The sequence below is a fragment of the Sinohyriopsis cumingii genome, chromosome 11, assembly GCF_028554795.1.
Source record: "Sinohyriopsis cumingii isolate HCF-2022 chromosome 11, ASM2855479v2, whole genome shotgun sequence".
NCBI classification, from domain to species: Eukaryota; Metazoa; Mollusca; class Bivalvia; order Unionida; family Unionidae; genus Sinohyriopsis; species Sinohyriopsis cumingii.
The window spans coordinates 9,567,906-9,590,586 of NC_142971.1; the positions used below are offsets into that span (position 1 = coordinate 9,567,906).

Genomic DNA, 22,681 nt, shown 5'->3' on the forward strand with positions numbered 1-22,681 from the left:
ACGCGTGGGCGAAGACTGTCGCTAATGGTGCATCGGTGGATGACGTAGCTGCGTTGAGCAAAAAACTTAAATTTCCTATTACCGTGAAAACGTTATCGGGAGAAATATTATACTCGTCGCCGTATAGATCTCGAGGAGCGCCAATCGAGATTGTCGATCACAATTCTCACGCGTGGTCGCAATCGGTAATGATATTTCCGCAGGATCGTATTGTCAAATTTTATCCCACGGAAAATTCTACGGAATTTTCTGCGGAGAATAATAATTCCGATGCCATGTTCAGATTTATCAAAAAATTAAGCGCATCTGATCCAATATCGATATGGTTGTTTTCGAGCGAAGAAAGATACGATCAGTTTATTTTGCCATGCGGTGATATTTACAGGGATGAAATATTACACGAGTCGATGAGAAAACTTGCGGTAAAATATTCGTCGAATCCCGATCAGTTACTAACGAGTTGCTTTACAGTTCCGTCTGTTGCTGCTCACGCTGCTAGAGAGAAAAACTCGTGGAAGCCTACAAGGAACGAATATCTCGCTGATATTCAACTTAGTTGTATCGAATACGGCCATGGCGGATTGTGGAATACCAAGTACGATTTAGAAGATATGATCTCCGTTGACATGAGCGCGTGTTATCCTGGAAGTTTCCTTGGATATGGCGATTGTGCAGATTATTTTGCTAAATTCGGCCATCCTACCAGCGAAATGACAAGGGTAGCAATTAACGGACCGTTGCCTGATTTTGTCATGACCGGATTCGCCAGTGTAACGTCATTCGAGTTTGCTGAAAATTTACATAAAATTTACTATATTTGGTTCGGAAGGCATTTATCTCAGCGCCGTTGGGTTCCTACGGTGTTGTTAAGATATATGCTAGATTCATCGATGTTAGTGTCGTTGACGGTGAGCGAGGCGATCATATCCTACAGAAAACAGACCGATGTGTGGTTGCCGACGGACTGTGACTACGCGAAAGATATAGGAAGAAAAATAATTGGTAAATTTACTCAAGGTGGATCTGTTGATCATAAACATCGACACGCTAGATTATTTATCAACGACGCCGAGATGGATTTTATAATCGCCGATACGGTATCACGAGGAATATTTTGTAATAGAGAGAATATTATGATTGATGGAGCAAAGTTAGGTACCGTGATTAGTTATCTTGATGGAGAATCAGCACAATATACGCATTTACGATCGTCAATACTCGCTTATGTTAGTATAAATTTACTCTCGATGATAAATAAATTTTCTGATATCGCGGTAAGAGTTGCAACAGATTCGTTTTATATCGATAAAAAATACCAAGATAGGTTGGAAAATTTAATCACCGACGGTAGTTCATGGGGAATTTGGAGGATAAAAAACGAGGATATCCTAGATTATTGCGAAGACGCCGATGTCGAAGATCGCGATGAATTTCATCGAGATAAATTTGGAGATTTTTCCAAAGCCGCATCTGCATTTGACCCAATTTCACGCTGCAAATTCGTTTACCTAAATGGACCTGGTGGTAGCGGTAAAACAACGCGAGCAATAAACTTATTTGCAAATTCTGACATGATTGTGTTGACTCCGACTCACAGATTAGCGCGAGAAATAAAGCAGCGCGGTGTTAATTCTTGCACGTACCATAGCTATTTCAAATATAGCGGTGGATCATGGGACTCGGCACGCATGGGCGATAAATATATCAACAAGATCATAATATTTGATGAGATTTGCACGGTGAATTTAGATATATTAAAATCGATATTAGCTTGGCTGGAAGGGAAAAATACCGCTGTGATAATGTGCGGAGGTCATGGCCAACCTGATCCTATCGATGGTGAATCGCCTCACGAATGGCTCAGAAACTTCGTTGACTATTATGAGGAAATCGACGCTGATTATAGATCGACGGATATTTTGTTGACCGAATTTAAGAAATTGATTCGATTACAGCCGAATAAGATTCAGTGTGACGTAATGAGAAGAATAATCGACGAGACTCCGATGAACGATTTTCTAAATTTGTGGCGTCCCGATCATTTGATCGTCGCTAGTAGGAAAATTATTCGTGATATTATTCAGGAAATGTTATTCAAGCTGCATTGCGAGAAATTTCCAATGCTGCAGGTACCGTTATGCTACAGACCCGCTAATACCAGGCGACAAAATATTAATATTATTTTGCCATGCGGAAAGGAAAAGATTTTGGTCTTGAATGATATTATCTTTGTTGATATTAATCTTGTTAATGACGCGATAAATGCAGAAAAATCACCGTGGAAATTAGGCTACGCAACAACGATACACTCGTCACAGGGATTGACCGTAGATGGACAAGTTTGGATCGTCGATGACAGAATTTCTTGGTCAAATTTGGTATATTTAGCCGTGTCGAGAGTAAGAAAATTATCCCAGCTAGGACGAATTCGAGTAAATTACCTCAGTGACGCTGGTGGTAGTTGAGTATCTTCTGGTACTATTTGTAATTCTTCTTTGGTAAATCCGCGTTGTGGCGCTAACGAATCTAGGATATAAATAGCTGGTCTTCCTGACGATCTTGTTACAGCGGATATTTTGTGAGTTGTAACGCTCCAGGTTGGGTCGGTTGCTCTTTTTCTGCCTCCTTCAGCCTCGCCTTCTTTATACAAATACCTGACTGTGACACTACCTAGTACAGGCTGAATTGTGGAATCTCGCTTTAGGGGTATATTCGATTTTGTAATTGCAATTGCGGGTTTCATTGCTATCGTTCGAGTTACTTCGTTATTCAGTGCGTTAATTACATGAGGCAATCTTGATACCCAATCGTGAGATCGATTATCTTGAATAAATTCACGCGCGTATTGGTATCCAAATAATCGTTCTGCGAGCGTTTTGTTGAATCTTTCGACGATAGCTTGATTGTGATGAACACCTACAATACCGCGTTGGATTTTAACATTATTCTTTTTCATCAGTGAAGTAACCGCGCCAAGAAATTCTCGACCTGGATCAACCTGGAGAAGATTCGGCCATGTTAACGGGGATCGGGAATAAATTTCGCTAAACGCCTTAGCGATCTCCGTTGCTGTTTTATTCGATAATGGCTCGGCTTCTTTATACCTACTAGCGATATCAACGATTGTCAGGACATATTTGTATGTGACTCCGTCAACGGTATCGTGAGGAAGAAACATTAGATCAGCCTGATGGACCTCATTAGGGACACTGACGGTGAAACTTGCGTACGGTATTTTTTTAGGCGGAGGAAGATATATTTGCCAAATTGCCTGTTTTGATAACCACGTTTCAGCAACGGATTGTTTTACTTTGGCGGCTTTGGCGAGTTTGGAGATTGCTGATTTTCCTTGCCAGAATCCTCGGGGAGAATAATATATTTGCTCCATATTATTTACCAGCACCGAATACTAATTTACCTTTCATCGCGCCTTTTATCAACCAGGATGCCAATTTCTCTTTGAAAGTTTTGTCAGGAATTGCGTCTAGTGCGTGAATTAGCTTGATATCAGCGAGATGCCTTTGTTGCAAATCCCCGCTGCGATATGCGAGGTCGTGGTAGTAACAAGCTTTAGCGATTGCGTTTACCGGATCTTCACCTTGCTTTGGTTGGTTATTATCGTCGAGTCTGATATCGAGCCTCGTTCCGGGTCCACAATAATTATACCCTGGCAGATGCTTTTCTCCGGGATATTTTGCCCAGGGAGTTCCGGTTAGATTTGACAAGGAGGCTGCGATATCTCCTCTGGTTCTTCTAGTTTTTTTTTTTTACAAATCTGAACTTGCGCGTCTTACAAACTTCGCATTCTCCTGCAATTGCGTTCCTGTTGTTACGTGTGACGATTTCAGTCGGATTTATCGTAGCTGTGTGTGTGCGACACTTAACACAATATAGATCCATGTATTTTAGTAACATGAATGTAATTGATTTTTCAGCCACGAAACGACGCGAGCAAATAAAACATCATGCGGTATTACTGAATTCGATTAGAATGATAATCATCGGCCCGTCAGGATCTGGTAAGACGCAATTGTTATTGAATTTGATCATGCGATGGCTGAAATGGGATAAATTGTATTTGGTTGCACCATCCGTTGATGATCAGCGTTGTTATCAAGTGTTAAAAGAATTCAGCGACAATACCGACGAAGGCACAATCGAATTCATCACAGACATCAATGAAGCTCCATCCGTGGAGAATTTGGACGGCGATGTTAATAATCTTGTTGTATTCGACGATGTTATGCTGGACAAGCAGACCAACCCGGCTAGGATATTCTCGCGTGGCAGACACAAAAACACCGATGTTATTTACGTAACACAGAGATATACGCAAATTCCAAAGGTGATTAGAGATAATTTTAATATTTTATCTGTGTTCAATGGCGTAGACACGCACACGCTGAGAAATATTCATCAGACCTGGTGTAACGGCGACATGGATATAAATAAGTTTAAAAATTTATTCAGCCGCGCTCAGGCAACGCCGCATGGTTTTATTACGATAAATCTTCACGATCCACGCAGTCGGTATCGAATTGGTCTCGATCAAATTTATTCATGAAAAAGCAGCCCCTAATGACAACAAAAAACAAAAACTTATCCCCTGACTTTTATTTTTCTTGTCTCGAACGCTATATTTACTAACACACCGGAGCGACCAACCGATGCATCCGGTCTGAAATGCATGAAAATTAGATCCCGTAGAAGGCGTTATTTTTTAATTCTGAGGCTTCTACGGAGAAAGTTCGCGTAGGAAGGTTTATTTTGGCGAAACGCAAAGGTCTGTTAAACTTCCCTGCTGCTATGTTTACGACATCAAGCCTTTATTTAGCATAATTTAGATTACAAGATGACCAATTTTAATACAAATTATAAAAATGAGCTTGAAACAACATATAATTTTGTCACGAAAATGGAAAAGGTAATGGTAAAAGCCCAACCCTAATTTCCTTGGTCCGGTTTTTCTGTCAATCAGTTAGATGAGTCACTAATTTCAAGTCCATATACAAAAGGGGAACAATGAGACGGTTTGTGGAGATAATCGTAAATGTTAGAGGGAAGAAAATGTTTATCACCTTTACTGTTCAAAGTGTCAAGGACATTCGTTATGAAGTCTTTCATCTGATCAGAATCAGGTAAGTTCTATAAGATAAATATTGTTTGAATTATTCACAGTCATCACAAAAATAAGAATTTCATTTTTCTTAGTACGTAGAATTACATTGGTCTTGAAACGTAGCGCGTGTATTTGCCCATTTACTGGTCCTTCCGTCCGTACTCCATCACTCTCAGCTACATGGAGTGTCAATGTTTACGATATGCAACTTTTTAATTAACATTTATCCAATCGTTTGATATCGAAAGGTGACTATTAGACCGTCCTTTCAAGTAGTCTAGTTCGTGTGTGGCACGGATTGAATAAGATAAATAAAATAGACAACGAAAATTTCAGTAATAGTTTTAAACCACATTGGTCGCTTTTTACGCTCATTGAGACCCTGTCAAAAGCTAACACAAAACGAGAGACAAGAAAAACAATCTCTTATATTTTAAATTATTTATTCGTATTTATACAGCAGCAGATACATTATTTCATATCAATAAACATGCTGCAATAAATGGTGAATACTACCAATGGAAAAGTCTCGCAAATAATGATGGATATGTTTCTTTTATTTCGGGGGAAAATAACACAAGTATTAACAAACTTAACTTTCTACCTTCACAACCCCACTGTACTGTTGACATTAAAAAATTCATATATCACATTTAAATCATAACAAGCATTATATTAATAGTATACATCTATCTCGAACATGGGCGAATTATCAAAGGAAAATCTGTAACATCAATGGTTTTATGCCGTATGTTTATTGCTTGTTCACGGTTGAGTAGTACTTTATATAATTTCCTGTTACATCGCTTTTTTTGGACTGGTATGCCCATCTTCTTTGTTCCCCAAATTTATATTTCCTCATGGCAGTGTTTCAGCAATTCTTTTCATGGAGGTTTTGTTCGAAAGAATGTGACATTCCATCCTATCTGTACACTGATTGCCCTAGCAGTAATGCGAGTTACTTTGCCTTTAGCCAATGAAGGTAATGCCACATGCTTTACTTCATGGATTTTAAAGGAACACAACTACATACGTTTTCGAAGTATTCACTTTGCTTTTGTTTTTTTCTGTCAGATTCGAAATGTCGAAAAATGTTGCAATTATCTATAAAGGCTGAAAGTCGCGTTTAAAGACGTCCAGCTTCGACTCATGTAGGTTGTTTCTCGTTATACGGTCACGTGACTAACCAAACTGGGTTCAGAGATTTTTATCTTTGATAAGTTAAAGTCAGGGTCTGCCTATTTAATTTTCAGAAGGTGTCCGGGCTGAAACATTTTACCGGGCTGGAATATTTTACCCCATCTATTCTAACAGCCCCGGTAGCCTTAATGGTTAGAGCTTCCACCTCGGATTCTGAAGGTCTCGGGTTAAAATCCCGGTAGAGAAAATTCCGGTAGAGGCATACCAAAGATTTATAAAAATGTCAGAAGCATAGACCGGATACCTCATGGTAAATCAAATGAAGTGAAATAGACCGGATATCCTCATGGATAAATCAAACGAAGTGAAATAGACGCATCCATTGAAAATTCTCTGGATTATTTGCATTGTTAGATTTGCCGCCATTTTCTTTGCTTTCAGAACTCTGGTAAGTGTTTTAAAAAAAATACCATTTTTACAGGATCAGTCACAATGAGACTTCAACAAAGAATTCAAGTACTTTGGTGAACAATATCCATGATGAATAAATCCTAGATGAATGAATAATCATATGATTGTCATTGCCAGCTGTAGCAACTATTTACAGAATAAATAAAGATACATTACTAAAAGAATTTAACACATATCCAAAGAAGTGTGTCCTAGTATTAAACAAGCAGTGAATTTAGATTTACTGTGTGTTGTGACTAGATATATGAATATGATAAACTATATGATGTGTAACTAATATGGATCTTATCAAAGGTTCATTGTTGCAATGAAATGTTTCCTCTTTTATTAGTATAAGTACGCACTGTATCATACCTTAATACCTCTAAAAGATGCATGCTCACATCTTCTATCAATACCAAATCATTTCAGATAAAGACTTATTTTAATTTAATGTTTTTCACTTTTAATACTTCATTTTATTTCCTGTAACTGACCTCTACCATGTCTTCAAATTAAAACTTTTAATCTTTCAGTGTTATCTTTGGCATGTACGTTTTTCATTGTGCTGCCTTTCATCCAGTAAAGACAAGTCAGATCATTAAATCATGATTGATTAGCATGATTGTCATAGCTATTATTGTCATGTTCATCCATTTCATCATGATTACTTCAATTTACATCACTGTTATCGAAGCCATCACTGCTCCTTCTGACCAAAATGTCATATTGAAATTTTAAAATGAATATTATTATTACTACTAATGATGTCGTGACGAATATCACAAAATTCTGACTGTAACTGATCACTGTAATGGATCGTCATATTTATAAAGGGTTCAACACATTGTTAGCAATAAATTCTACCGGAAATGGTTAAACACTCGGCAGTTGAAAGGAGAAAATGGTTTTATCTTGCTTTTATTTTATTTAAAAAAATTGTTTCTCCACGTAGAACTTTAGTTCCCACTAGGGACGTTTGTTATTTTTTATTTACTTCTTTTGCAGGACACAGCAAAAGTGATAAAAAACTAGAAATAAATCTTACGGACTGAAACGGTAACTTCAACCTCATCCAGACACCCATTTTTCATCCAAGTGCACGACAGATTTTGATGGATAAAAGTACCTTCTGCATGGGCTTTAAATTTTGGTATGTACTTGTTAAATCCGAGCAAGTGAAATGCTTTTTGAGCTGATTTTTCCACAGTAAATGTGTATCTTATATCATCACTTAGTTGTGAGTGAATGGGAGTCTGAAAGAAAATTCGTGTGTGTGTGTGTGTGTGTGTGTGTGTGTGTGTATGTGCGTGTGTATCTCTCTCTCTCTCTCTCTCTCTCTCTATATATATATATATATATATTTGTGGGTGGGTGGGTGTGATGAATTTTAATGGCCTTTCATCATTATAATTATTTCTGTAAGCTTAGCAACAGCCCACGCAACAATATATCAATGTATTAAGTGTAATAAGCATAATGGCTGTTGATTAATCTAGACTTCTCCAGCTAACTAGTCTCTGGTGATTAACCCGCCACCAACACTCAATACACTCCTACCCACTATCACCTTTTCTGTTGCAGTTAGCATCACCATTGTAGTTCAATGAAGGTTAGGCAGTGAGATTTTATTGCGTTTCTCTACACTTACAGAAGCAAATTATTTACTTAACAGAATGTACATATTTCCTAAGTTCGTTCAAAGTAGACAACCATTTTCTACACATGAATGGTTCTAGATTGGAACAATTTTATCGTTGACATACCATTTGAGTAGTAATATGGGATACTTTACGCATAATGGGAAAATGCATTACAGAACCCCTTGTGAACGTTTACGGACAATATTGATACGGACAATGGGAAAATACATTACATAACATCGTGGTATTGTTTACGGACAAGGTTGTTCAGATCACCCTGGGAACGTTTACGGACAATGGAAATTAACATAGAATCTATATATGATGTATATTGGGACTGTTTATGGACAAGGGAAAGTGGGGCCTGTATAGCGTCTGACCTCACGAGAGGGGTAACAATGTTGCAACCGTGTGAGGTAACGTCACAGTACTGTGCACTGGGCGGACTTCCACAGGGAATACAGAGTAGGACTTTGATATAACCCATACAACAGACAACATACAACAGACTAACATTTATACAACACACTAAAAAAAATTTTTAGGCAAGAAAGCTAATCTTTTCGAGGCATCTGAGTGGCCCTGAAAAATGCCTTTTGGTTTATGTTAACATCATTCCGTTAACATAGACGGCATCGTATAATTCTTCTTCTCTTCCTCATTATTCTTCTGACTTCTGGTCCGTAGATAAGGACCCTTTTCAAACAGCCTTGTCTCTCAACAAAAGTTCTTTTTTTTCCAAACGCTTGTATCCGTGATCCTGTTAATTGTCCATGATGATCTGACATACATGGGTAAGTCATACGGAACAGCATTGAACATACGAGAGTAGACGATTCTACGTTAGTCCACATCTTGTGACGAGAACAGCTGACTGCGGTTATTTATACGGGAAGGGCGGATCGAAGCGGATTGAGTTTATTCACCAATCCAAACACGCGTTACAAAATTCATTCACAATACGGAGTCGGTCTTCCAATCCGAAGAGAGCGGACTGTGACGTCACATTCCCTATATAGATGTGTTAGCGTCTGTGCGCAGTCAATCCATGCGACACAGTTTTCAAACATGACGGAACCTAAGAAGACAATGAATTGGGGTGCACCGGCCGTGGAGACGGGAAACAATGGAATAGCAGCGGCTACCAAAGACAACACAGCTCTACTTCCAGAAGAGGTTGATTTTAATTGGGATTTAGTTGATTTTCTTTCTTCTTCGCAAGAATTTGTTTCGGTACCAGTACCTTCGCCACCTTCTCCTTCTTTAGCACACGTCGAGGATTTTAAACACAGACAGAAAGAAGAATTGGAGAAATTTTTACAGCAGCAGAAGGAAGTAGAACAAGCTTTTTTCCTTTAACAGCAACAGCGAGAAGAAGAAGAGGCAAGAAGGAAACGACAGAAAGAAGCAGCAGAGAAGAAACAAGGTATAGGAGAGAAGGAGAATAGTGAAAGCCAAACGGTAACTGTACTTTAAGACATTTTAGCAGAGTTAAGGAGTCTGAAACAAATGTATCAGACTTCTTTATTACGATCCAAGAGAAAAAGACCTTCCCGAGCTAAACAACCCAACCCTGTTACTACGCCTGCGATAACACCCTTAGTAATGTCTACCAAATCAGCATCGATAGGAGCCAGTCCAGAAAGTAGGCCTTGACCGTGGCAAAAGCTTAAGGCAGTTAAAGATGATTACGTCCCGTTCCTGAGTTTATTTTTTTAAACAAACAAACACACAACGGTCCTTTTCAGGGCCATACACCTCTCTCGAAAAGAGATGCTATTTCAATTGCCAATATCAATTAAAACTCAAAAACCCTTTTTTACCCAATAATGTACGTGTGTGAATGTTTGAGTGAGTGAGTGAGTGAGTGTAGGTTCTTATTCTAAAATTGAAAACCAAGAGTCACTTACGTTTTCTGTCTGGTCTATTCTGGTACAAATTTTACAATCCAATTCACAACACGTTTAAAAGTTCTTGGACTTCTTCTGTGCCCTTTTTCACTCTCTGTTTTCCCATTTTATTCAATGTCACAGGTTTTCCTCCACTTCTTCCTCACTTTCTCCTCATCTTCTTGTCTTCTCATTTTTCTCTTTCGAAACGTATCTGGGTTCTTCCTCTGGGGAGTGTACATCTTCTTCTTTCTGTTCGTAACACCTCTCTTCTTCTTACTCCTGTTGTTTCTTAAGGCATTCTGAAGACCAATGTCCTTATTCTTGACAATGATAAAGGTATCTTGACTTTTATCTTTTCTAGCACCTGTGTTTCTTTTCTGAAATTCCGGACAATCCGAAGAGCAATGCCCTTTCATCTTAGAGATATAGCAATTATCTTGACTTTTATCTCGAAAGGAGTGTGAGTAGTCTGTCGGCTTTTCTGAAGAAAAATTTCTTATGACACCTCGCAAAGCTCTGATCAGAAGTTCAATCCGTGTGGGATCCTCCATCGTTCTGCTCGGTTTGAGAGTGAAACGAATATTGGAAGGAAGACATACACCCTTTATACACGTTGGTCTGACATGGATATAAAGTGACCTATAGCATTTAAATTTTGTCATTTGACTTTTGCAATCAAGATGAAACGATCGCATCATTTCGCAATGAAAGGAGAAGAGAGTAAGGGGCAAAAACGTGATTTATCGCCTCGTACAGTAGCTGAAGTTTTGGCACAAATTCATGCCAGTGATTTTGAAGACGACATGAGTGAGTCAGAATCAAGACCTAGAGAGTCTACATGCAACCAAAGTTCACCACCATTAGTAACCCCTGAAAACTACAATCACATACGAAAGACGGAAAAGCGCTCCTCTAGAAAATTTAGAACTACGGCTTACACGTACACGGTGAAGTTTAAAGATTTCAAGTGCAATGTACCACTGGAGAGAGCAGAGGGCTTCATCAACGAGGTGTGGGATTCTTTGTTAACCACACTGAAACGACAATGTCAAGCCAAAGATGACGATCGCTTGAGACTTTCCATTCATCACGACAGCTTGAAGTCTCCCGTTTGGATCGAGTTTAGCAGCCCATCAGGGCTGACACCTTTCAAAGTCATCGACAAGATTCAACACGTGCAACAATCCAACGAAAAGTTTCACATCACCGATGGAAAAGCGATACTGTTCATGACCCACGTATCTCTTCCTCCAGGGACAGAAAGCAAAATGGTGTTATTGGTGCACCAAAAAGAGTCTCGTCCGAATTAACAACCCTCAAGACCAGACGTGTGTAGCCCGTGCCATCGTGGTGGGACGAACGTATACCGACAATAACGACACGGCAGAACAGAAAAGAGCTTCGCAAATAATCCAAAAATCGAACCGAGCCAAACAACGAAATGAAGCAGAACTCCTGTTACAATAAGCCGGTCTGTCCAAAGACCCACCCTGTGGCATTCCTGAGATGCAAAAATTGCAAGATGCCCTAGCTGCACGTTACAATTTGAAAGTGCACTCTCATGAAGTGCGCGGGCCTCTGTTGTTTCGAGGCCGACATTTTAAAGATGGAAAATACGTTCACGTCTATCATTATCATGAACATTTCCATGCCATTACCAGTATCACCGCAGTAGTTAAGTGGGCCACATTAGGGACAATGGGACTTAGCATTAAAAACACCCCTGGGCCACTTTAGGGACAATGGAAATTTAACATGGAGAAAAACGCTGGGCCACTTTAGGGACAATGGGAATTTAACATAGAGTTTGGGTCTGTCTAGGGACAAGGGAAATTAACATGGGAATAGAGTTTGGGTTTGTCTAGGGACAAGGGGAATTGAATATGGGATTTTTTTTTTTTTTTAAAAGTTTTTTTAAATTTAAATTTAAATTTAAATTTAGAAAAGGGGTAGGCAATGGAAAGGCTATCTCTTTTCGAGAAATATGGCTGGTCCTGAAAAGGGCCTTTGGGTATTTTCTTCTTCTTCTTCTTTTAACTTCTTAACTTTTTCCACCATCCTCTTATTTTGTCCATCATTCCTTTCTTCTTTATCTTTTCTGTTTCTGGTATCCAGTCCGGGTGACCCATGGCTCGGAACTTGGCCTGTATTTTCATCCAGTTGTTATTCAGTTGGTCGAATTCTAATTTCTTCTTCTTATTCTGTTCTTCCTTTCTTTCTTTAGTCCACCTTTCCTTTATGTTTTCTACTTCTTGGGTCATCACTTGTTTCATTATTTCTTCTCCTTTTTTCAACCTGTTCAGTCCCCTCTTCATATATGACAACTCCGTCCAATACACTATATGTTCTAGGAAGCACCGGACTTGGATGACATAATCCAGTGCTTCCTTCAAACTCCCCACTCTTACATAAGGTGGGTCAATAAATCCTCTTGATTTGTTGACTTCATCTTCTATCATTCCTTCTATTATATGTCTGGCGGCCTTTATACGTTCGACTTGACTGGTTACCAAGTGTTCTTTATCTTCATACTCCCATTCCTTTTGTATCCTTTCTATAGCATATTCTGCATCTATTATCCAGAAATAGATATGCCTAAATAAATCAGTCACTTGCGTCATCTTGTCTAGATTATTCTTTGTAGAATGGTTTGAACGACGAATACTGTGGGTTCTTATACGAAAAGCGCGGACGTGAAGGAAAACATCCCCCTACTTTTTCATTTCATATAATAAAACCCAAACTATACTCTCCACATACGCTAAGAAACAATAAACAAATCCATAATCTACTATCCACACAATCGTACGTGAGCGGGTACAAACACAAACACACAAACACAAACACACAAACACATACGCTAAGAAACAATAAACAAATCCATAATCTACTATCCACACAATCGTACGTGAGCGGGTACAAACACAAACACACAAACACAAACACACAAACACATACGCTAAGAAACAATAAACAAATCCATAATCTACTATCCACACAATCGTACTGAGCGGGTACAAACACAAACACACAAACACAAACACACAAACACATACCCTCACACTATCTTAAAAAAGAGTTAGTGTTTATATTCACACTACTCTACCTACACATTGGCAAATTGATGGTTATTTCTTTTCTAGAGTATTGGGTAGCCCTGAAAAGGGCTGTTTTTTTGGAACTTCATGGACACCTGGTTAATGGTGGCACCTTCCAGGCCTGGCGCCACATACACATCTTATCCCCCAGTTACTTTTTACTTTTTTGGGGGAGAGAGCAGAGGCAGGATATGTCGCTTCAGAATCCCAATTTTCGCTCTCTGGGATTCTGAAATTTATTCTTCTTCTCTTCTTTTCCTTCTCCTCCTCCTCTTCTTTGTTTCTTCTCTCCTCCTCTTTGTATCTTCTTTCCTCTTCTTCTTCTTCTTTATATCTTCTCTCCTCCTCTTCTTTTTTTCTTCTTTCCTCCTCCTCTCTTATCCTTCCCTCCTCCACAATGGCTTCCGCGGCCAGTTCATTCAACAGGAGCCTGGCATATTCCAGATGCACATGAAGTTCCAACAGTTTAGACAGTCTCGTGTTCATTTTTGGTGTTGATCAATCAACAAGGGTAGCTAGACTGCCCAGCGAGTTTCAATTTATAGTGAAAGCGCGGACGTGAAGGAAAACATCCCCCTAAAAAAACATAAAATTGATGTTACCTACATCATGACCAAAAACGACAACGCGCGGACCTAAAAGAAACACTCACTCACTTTTTTATGCTACCCATCACTATTTTAAATTTTTTATAAATCACTTCATTAGACTATCCACATACGCAAAGCAATCCAATCTAACTCCAGATATACACCTCAAACACCAAAAAAACATGATTTTAATCTACTATTCATACCAACTTACTTAAGCACTTACTAACACACAAACACATACCCTCACATTTTTTAAAAAAGAGTTAGTGTTTATTTTCACACTACTCTACCTACACACATTGGCAAATCGATCGTTATTTCTTTTCTAGAGTATTGGGGTAGCCCTGAAAAGGGCTGCTTTTTTTGTTTGCTATGGCATTCTTTTTTTAGTTTCTAAGAATGCGATGTCCTCTGAGGATAGACTTTCTGGCAATAGGTCTGCTTCTTCGGAAAGAAAAGAAGAACTCTTTGGTGTCGATATGGCAATCGACAAAGCCTCTGTCAGGTTCAGGTTGCTGCTGCTGCTGCTGTTGTTGTTGTTGTTGTTGCTGCTGTTGCTGCTGTCTCTGAAGTCTGTACTTCTCTGTCCATTCTTCTTTCTCCCTGTTCATTTCTTCTCTGAAGAGCTCTTCTATCAGGTCTTCAGTGACTTTTAACATTCTCACATTCTCTATTTCTTCTGGCTTCGGTATCAGACTGTGTCTGACCCTATGCAAATTCACGTAGGCTTCGTTGAGTTTAGCTAGTTTGGAGCACATCTTCTTAGGAGGATGAGTCGACAATGGATGGTTAGACTGGAAACAACCCGGTTCTTAAAGTCAAAGCGCGGACGTGGAGGAAAACATCCCCACACGGTTTTTGAGTCGCAACGTTTAGTGAGTGTCATGAGAGGGATAGTAAGAAATGAAAGAGCATCAATCCACCATTCTTATAGCTAAACAAAAGACAAAGGCATTTTTTTCAAAACACAACATTTTTTATTCAAAAATCACTTAACACTAAACAACAACTCTAACATTTTTAACAATAATCCAACATCATAACATCAAACAATTTTTTTCAAAACACAACATTTTTTTCCACAGTCTCATCACATTCCATCTTTAAAGTTTCTCCACTAGGTAAAGAGGGATAACAGTCTTCCATGGTTTCTAGTAATCTAGGATGACTTCTCTCAAACTGTTGATTTCTATCGTATTATCGAATTCTGCATACAGGATGACGTTCACCGTTTCACCAGGGTCTCGGTCTTTAAACTGAATTTCCACACGAATCTGGCCGGATTTTATAGGGTGGAAATGTCCCTCGTCGCTGCCTTGGTCTGGAGTGAAATCGAAAGCCCACAAAGCGTAGCCTCCTGCATAATCCTCGTACGTAATACCGTGACTGGTATTGGTTCCTAACTGTCCGGTGGCTTCGTACAGGGACAAGTACGATCTCAAGTAATTCTTCTTGGTAAAGTCAGGTTCGAAAGGTCGGGTACACAAGGTCTTGCCATCGCGACTGACTTCGATTTTGGACACGCCAAAGTGTTGAAAGTAGAAAGGATTTTTTTCGGCCGCTCCGTTGAAGGCTGTATTCTCGACGATACCAACGATCAAACGTTTGGGTAACTGTCCTTGGAACAGATGATCTTCGATCATGGATCGCTGTCCCTTGGGAATGGTGAAGGTTTTCACTTCCACGCGTCGTATGGGATACTTGGCGATCGTTCTGCTCAACGTCTGACTGATGTCGTTTCCCACTTTAGGTAACACTTCCACACGGCGTACGTAGAGTCTGGCTTCTAGGATTTTGGTTTTGTAACCGTCACTATCAGCCATCAAATGGAAAGCGGCACTGCTACGATTCAGTCTCAGGCGGACATCCACCCCGTTCAGCAAATACTTTTCTTGCAACAACATGTCCAAATGCAAACGATCCATCAGTTCTAAACTTGTGTCGGCTCCCGTGATTCTCTTTCTTCGTTCTACAAATCCATCATTGTTGTCTTTCTTTTCATCAGTTTCCAATATTTCAAACTTGGTAGGTTCGTCAGCTTCCCATACCACACAGGCATTGAGATGAGTGTTCTTGGCATCTATTCCGTACGTCAAGAGATTTTCCAGGTAGGCACGATAAGGGTAGTATCCATGCTGCTATTGACCAGTTTGTTATTCAAGTACAAGTCCACTCCACTGAACAAGGAATGCATGAAATTGTTGACGGGAGCTACTGCTTCATCGTCTATAGCACCTCCAGTCTTATCTAGAATTTTGACTTTCAGGTACAAGTAACTGCTATTCAGATCGATGTAATCTTCGGGCTGTCCTTTGATTTCAAACTCGATGGGAGCGGAATCGGTCAGTGAGGAGACGGGGTGAAATTCTACCCACTGGGATTCTTGCATGGTCATCATGGTAGGGGGCATGGCAAACAGATCCAGTTCCGTCTTGGAACAAGCGCAAGATTCTCGGTGCATCATTTTTTTTTTGTCTCTTTTCTCAATAATCGAAAACGTCTAAGTCTCGAACGGTTCTTCTTTTCTTGGTCTTTCTCGCTTGAAGTCTGGTGAAAGGGTATTTTCTTCGTCGTCTCTTTCTGCCTTGTCCTTGCTGAATGCCTGACTCGGTAGCGTGCAGGGCATTTATAGGTGTTTCTCGTTGGCCTAAAATGTCTTTGCCCGTTTGCAGCAAGACATTTTTGCCTGCCCTCATGAAGGCTTCTTTAGGGTTTTGTTTGTCGATGATGACATTTTGGAGAAATTCTTTGCCTTGCGTCAGTGCCGCATCTTTCAAGGCGTGCAATCCGCGTGTCACCATCGGTTTCAACACCGGGGCCACCGAACGAAAGGCCGATTTTAACATGTCTCCTAAGCCGTGTCCTCGCTGTCGAGCAACCCCTCGGTACACTGGATATATGACTTAAGAGTCGTGAGAGAACCGTTTTCGAAAATGGAGTTTCACCGTGACTTTTCCTTTGGTGAATGGAATATTTTGTCCCAAATCTCCTTTTATAGCAATGTTGACCGTGTCCAAATACGACTTGCTGACCGGCAAATAGTGAGGATGTACAAATTCGCGGTGGACGTGGTAAGTGTTTCCACCTTCCTCGTCAGTGTTCGTAGCAGAATCAACTTTGAAAGGAATGACACGCAGTAACGGTACGGAGGTGTGTCCCACCACGTTGTACTCCACCACATCGGAATACACGAACATCAAATTCAGTCCTTGGTTCAGTTCTACCGGGGCACGAAATAACTTGCTAAAAGACTCGTTGTCGTAAACGATGGGTAATTCGTTTTTCTTGATCATGGTCTTTCTCATGTCCATGTCTCCGCCCTACATGTCATACAATTCAGGACAAAATAAAATGGACAGGATTTTACTCCGTTCAAATTTCATCAAGAAGCGACGAGCTGCTTTGTGGTACTCCATGGTGACATTTTTGTTGACATGCTCCAAAGCTTTCAGAAACACGACATTAAACCTGGAGGTTATGGTGCTGACCAAATGTTGACCACTAAAATAATAGCCTGGGGGAATGAACAAGTGATAGGTGGTGTACTTTTGTGTACGGGTTTTCTTGTCATATTTGACATTGCTATCCATCCACTGCTGCATTTGCTCGTCATGAACTTCCACATCAAAAAAATTTTGATTGGGAAGGACATTGAGGACTTGGGTCGGGTGAATCATTTCTACTAAAGCCACTTCCCAATGGGCTTCGTGATCTAACTGGATGGCCTGAGGTAATTTGGCCGTGTAACAGCACAACGTGTTCTTGGGAAACTCCTCCATGGAACTGTCACTGGGTAAAGTTAAGTAAAATTGGTTTTGGTGACTCATAATTCCAGAGTTCTGTGGCTGTCCGAGGGGTTACTGGACGTCAGAGGCGTGTCTCCGTCTAAAATGGGGTTCTGGTTGTGATTGAAGTGGTGACTGGCACTGGCACTGGACACAAGGTTCCCGTTGTTCAAGTTCGAGGAGAATTTCAGGGAGGGATTGGGAAGCAGGTAATCGATGCAACTGCTCAATAAAATGGTCCACAATTGTTTGTCTCCTTGTTGCAAACTCAAATTGGCAATGGCTGCCCCGATGACACAATACACCACGAAGATTTGGCAGAAAAAGACGATTTGCGTTTTAGGCACACGTTCTCCACACCACACCCACAAGGGTTGTTTTTGTAAATCTTGCACAGAAGAACTAGGTGAAGGAGGAGTGGTCGACGTAGCTGCGTCTGCTGTGTGAAAGGGCATGATGGTCACTTCTTTTTATAGTCGATGACTTGCGAAGCGTCGATCCAAGAATCGAAACTGGGTGGATATCCTTTCCAACGTACTTTGACTTCTTTGACACGTCGTTTGCCCACTTTACGGGTTCTGCGTTCGAGAATGCTTTCGATGTCGTACACGTCGTCTTCTTTTTTGGTGACACGTTGTAACTCGGGCAAATAAAACGTTCCTTTGAGCACTTCTCCGTTCATGTCTTCCAATTTATAGACGGTAGGATGACGGCCATGCACTCGTCCAGTGACGCGAAACAATTCGGTCGTCCAGTTAGGTAAGTAACCTTTGTCGAAAGTGCGTTTGGTTTTGTCAATGCGCACCCAATCTCCTACGACCAACATTCCACTTTTCTCGGGGACACCCCTCGTCGGGGATGTACCAAACAGACGCTCAAACACCAACACTTCGTTCTCGGGAGTCACGTCTTGCGGGGCACGTCCGATGCTTCGATGGTAAGATTGGTTGTACGCTTGCACCAGGTGCGGTAAGATGTCGATGTACTTCAGAGTGTGGTGATGCGTAAAATATTTGCACATGCGTTCTTTCAAAGTGCGTTGAAAACGTTCCACGATGCTGGCTTTGGTTTCGGGATTCTCGGTGGTAAAAAAATGAATGTCACGTTTCTTTAATTCTTTTTGGAAAGCTTGGTTCAGAAATTCGGTGCCTTTGTCCGTTTGCCATCGAAGAGGGTGACGACCGCTTTGTTTCAACACCCGTTGCAGGGCTCGCACTAACTCGCTGCTCGATTTGGAAGTCAAGGGCACGACCCAGGCAAATTTGGAAAAGACGTCGATGACACAAAATAAATATTTGTAGCCACGATTGTAGCTGGCCAAATGAGAGACATCGGCTAAATCGGCTTGCCATTGATGATCGATGCCTTCCACTCGGGTGCGACTTCTGGCAAACTTGCGTCGAATGGGTTTGTGTAAAGTGTAGGTAGCTTGTTCTTGTAACCATCGTTGCACTTGAGGTAAACCGAGACTTTTCAGTCGCGTTTTGGCAGCACGATACAATTTTTGAACTCCTGCGTAACCTGCAGGATGGGAGGGATCGTAGTAAATGCTGGCTAAGACTTTTTCCATTTTTTTGTGTTGGTTGGTGTGTTAATAAGACACCCACTCTTGGAGGATGCTACTCTTTTTCTCTTGGGGTATTTTCTTGGATTGCAATGCTTTGCGTGTGCGGCCAGCAATAGGTGTCGAAGAGGAGAAGAATGTCTGAGCGGGGGATATCGGTTCTTGTTTCACTTCTGTCTTCACTTCTGTCTTCATTTTCTTTTTCTCTTGTGATGAAGAAGGGGTGGCCATCATCTTTTTAATCCATCCAATTCTGGAGGTAGGTGGTGTTGTTAACTTACGTACTTTTTCTGGTGGAGTTTGAAACCCTTCCTCTTCTTCTCCTTTTTCTGTCTTGGTCACGGGTACTGGTGGTACTGGTACTGGTACTGGTACTGGTGATGGTGCTGGACTTTTCATCAAGGTCTTAAAATCTTTCAGAGTGGGTAGAGCTGTTTCGTCTAAAGCTTTCTGGTGAAAGAGTTGCAGTCGTTGCAAGAGTTGACCGTACTTTTGCGATTTTTCTGTTTCGGACAAATCGTGGCGATCCATCAAGGACTGCAATTCGTGTTGTAACTGGGACATCTCGCTCAAATGGGGATTGGGAGGTAAATGCGGGGTGTGTTGTTCTTGCCACCGATGGTATTCCATCCATCGTTTGTAAGGCACTAAAGCTAGTTTTCGTCCTTCCATGGGGTTGTCAGGGGTCGATTCTGAGATCTTGGAACTTCCGAGGCCTTTTTATCTTGCTCCCACCAGTCCTCCCAACATGGTTCCCAAGACTCCTTTCAGTATGGGGCCTAACAAGAGAGGTAAAATACCTCCACGTTGCACTAACATCTTCTTTTTTTGACGAATGGGAATTTTCTTTTGAACCATTTGGCGAAGAACGTGACTATGTTTGCCTAAGCATTGTTTCTGGTGTTTGGACAAAGGGATCGTGCCTTTCAAAACGTTCAAACAACATTCGCACACGGTATCGATGACCTCTTTGGAGGCTGTTTGAATGAGTTTTTTTCGTAGGGGTGGAGAAGCTTTGGACAGGACAGATAACATGTCCCCATGTTTGGCTAAACGTGGTGGCAGTCCTTTCCTTTTCTTTCCTTGGGGTTTTCTGGAGGGTGACATCTTTGAGTCTTCAGGAGCACCAAAAAAACACTGATACCCGACTTGGTCACAGGACTTTTTTATACTGGAACGCGTCGCCACTGATTGTCTTTACGTCGTATCAGTTTGAGGACAGGCATGACACGTCGTGCAGGGGTACGTAACGGACTAAATCGAGCCAGTTCTTGCTTGGACAAATCCAGTAAACTTTGTAACATGCCCGATCTTTCTTGAACTTTGATTTTGGGAGAAGGTACTTTGTGAGCAGCAGCCACTGCCACTAAATTGGAAGGTCCTGCTACTGGGGAAGTTCTTTTGGGGGTCATCAACGGAGAAGTTCTTGGTGTGATCAACGTCTCCAAGTACTCTTCAGTTCTGGGTGTCATTAACGGAGAAGTGGACAAACGTGAAGCTGCCTGAGACGCAGTCACCGCCGTGGCAGGTCGTGGTTTGCGAGTGTAAGGTTGCGTCCTGGCCGAAGTGCCTCTCTTGCGACTAGTTTTCTGTGGACTTTTCTTTTTCTGGGGGCTTCTTTTCTTTTTCCGGGGTGGTGGTGGTGTCTGGTCAGAGGAGGGTCCTGCCACTGGAGAAGTTCTCCTTGGGGACCTGGTCTTTTTCTTCTTGGGGCTTCTTTGGACTTTTGTCTTGGGGATAACTTTGGGGGTATTAGGATCCCATCTTAAGAGTGAGCGAATGATGACCCCTCCTAGAGTACCGCTCCCTCCAGGTTTCAAAATGATTTGTTTTTTGGTTTGAGTGTCGATGCGGGGATCGGCCAGTTGGACCAAAGCGACTTTGTTTCGATCGAAAAAGCGTTTGGTTTGATGAGGAATCTGAATGATTCCTTGGAGTAATTTACGTGCCGTCACCGTGAACCATCGTAAGACTTCTTTAAGACTAGCTTCTAAGACACGAGCTCGTGTTTGTGGATCTTTTTCTCGACTGATGCCATACAAGGCACGAATCAATTTGACGGGAAGATGCGACTGAAGGGACGTCATGTTCGCACTGAGAGTGAGACAGACGAAAAAGGGTCTGAGGTTTTTACAGATTTTTTATGTGGAGTGAAATGAAGTCGAGGACGGAGACGTGTACAGGACAGGCCCTCCGTCTTGGCACCAGTGGTGAAACAAGTGGGTACGAAATCGCAAATCCTCAGGAGTCGTAGGTTTCAAATCGACGAGTAAATAGGCGTGTCATCGTCGTACGCCTGAGTCAGCCAAGGCGTTCCTAACTGTTTGGCTAAGACTTGCACTTGCGATTTATCTCGAGGGCTTTTAAACAAGACCACGTAATGCGCATTGAGACTGATGGTGCGATAGGCTTTACTTTGTTGAAACAAATTTTGGGTGATGTAAACGACACTGGCATTACGGTGATGCCCTTTGCGCGTGAACCACAGTTTAATTTCTTCTTCGTCTTCTCCTAACATGTCGTCGAAAATGACCAAATGGGTTAGACGGGAGTCAGAGACGATGCCATCGTCTTCTTTAGGAATGCCTTCCACAAACACGATGGAATCGCCTTGACTTTCTCGCAAGAGGCTGTACGCCGATTGCCACTCTTTGTAACACCACACTATTCGTTGAGGGGGTCGATCGATCGATCAAATGATGTTTATGTTCGATCAAACGTTTGACGAATTCGGTTTTGCCTGAACCGCTAGGTCCAGCAATGAGCATGTTAAAGGGATGGCGAAGATACAAAGCCTCCCAACTGGCACGATCTAAGTGTTCGTCGATGACTTTGACAGTAGAGGAAGAGGGAGCAGAGACAGCAGAGGTAGCCATGGTGTGAGAAATGTCACTTGTGACACGAAAAACAAACAAGACAAGAGTTTATATACTTTTTCAGAACACGTTTATTGAATGTTTCAAACATGAATACGAAAGACAAAAATGCATAAAAGCCAAAGGCTTAAGTACAAGAATAAAAGGCACATGATAACCATGAACGTGGAATAAACACAAGTGTCTGTACAACATGTTTTGGGTAAAGTTCTAACCAGTTCTATAGTAGGGGTAAGGTCACACAAGTGTCCTCCCGAAAGGGTCTTTCAGGCCTGTCCACGACAGTCCTGTCCTGGGTGACGGGTTCTTCTGGCACCGTCACTAACACAGGTTGAAAAGTAACTTTTTTCCTTGAATAACTCTCGTGCATACTGGGCCACCTCTTGTGTCCAAGCCTCAAAACCCTGGTCTCGGTGATGTCCAACATTTGACTCCTAACCAATCTGGTTTCTTCTTCGTCAACGACATGGTAAGTTACTTCAATGAACAATGAACTATCGATCTTGCCTAGGGTTCCTTTT

At 41.3% G+C, this 22,681-nt stretch overlaps 1 protein-coding gene across 1 annotated transcript in view; it reads left to right on the plus strand.

Annotated features, from left to right (window-relative positions):
• Positions 1-7,727: 7,727 nt before the first annotated feature.
• Positions 7,728-22,681, plus strand: part of LOC149787598 (toll-like receptor 4) — a 43,396-nt gene continuing 28,442 nt past the window's right edge. The window contains exon 1 of the mRNA XM_089975614.1: positions 7,728-7,862. Within this exon, the coding sequence (XP_089831740.1) occupies positions 7,825-7,862 (38 nt within the window). The 5' untranslated portion in view covers positions 7,728-7,824. The remainder of the gene's footprint in view (positions 7,863-22,681) is intronic.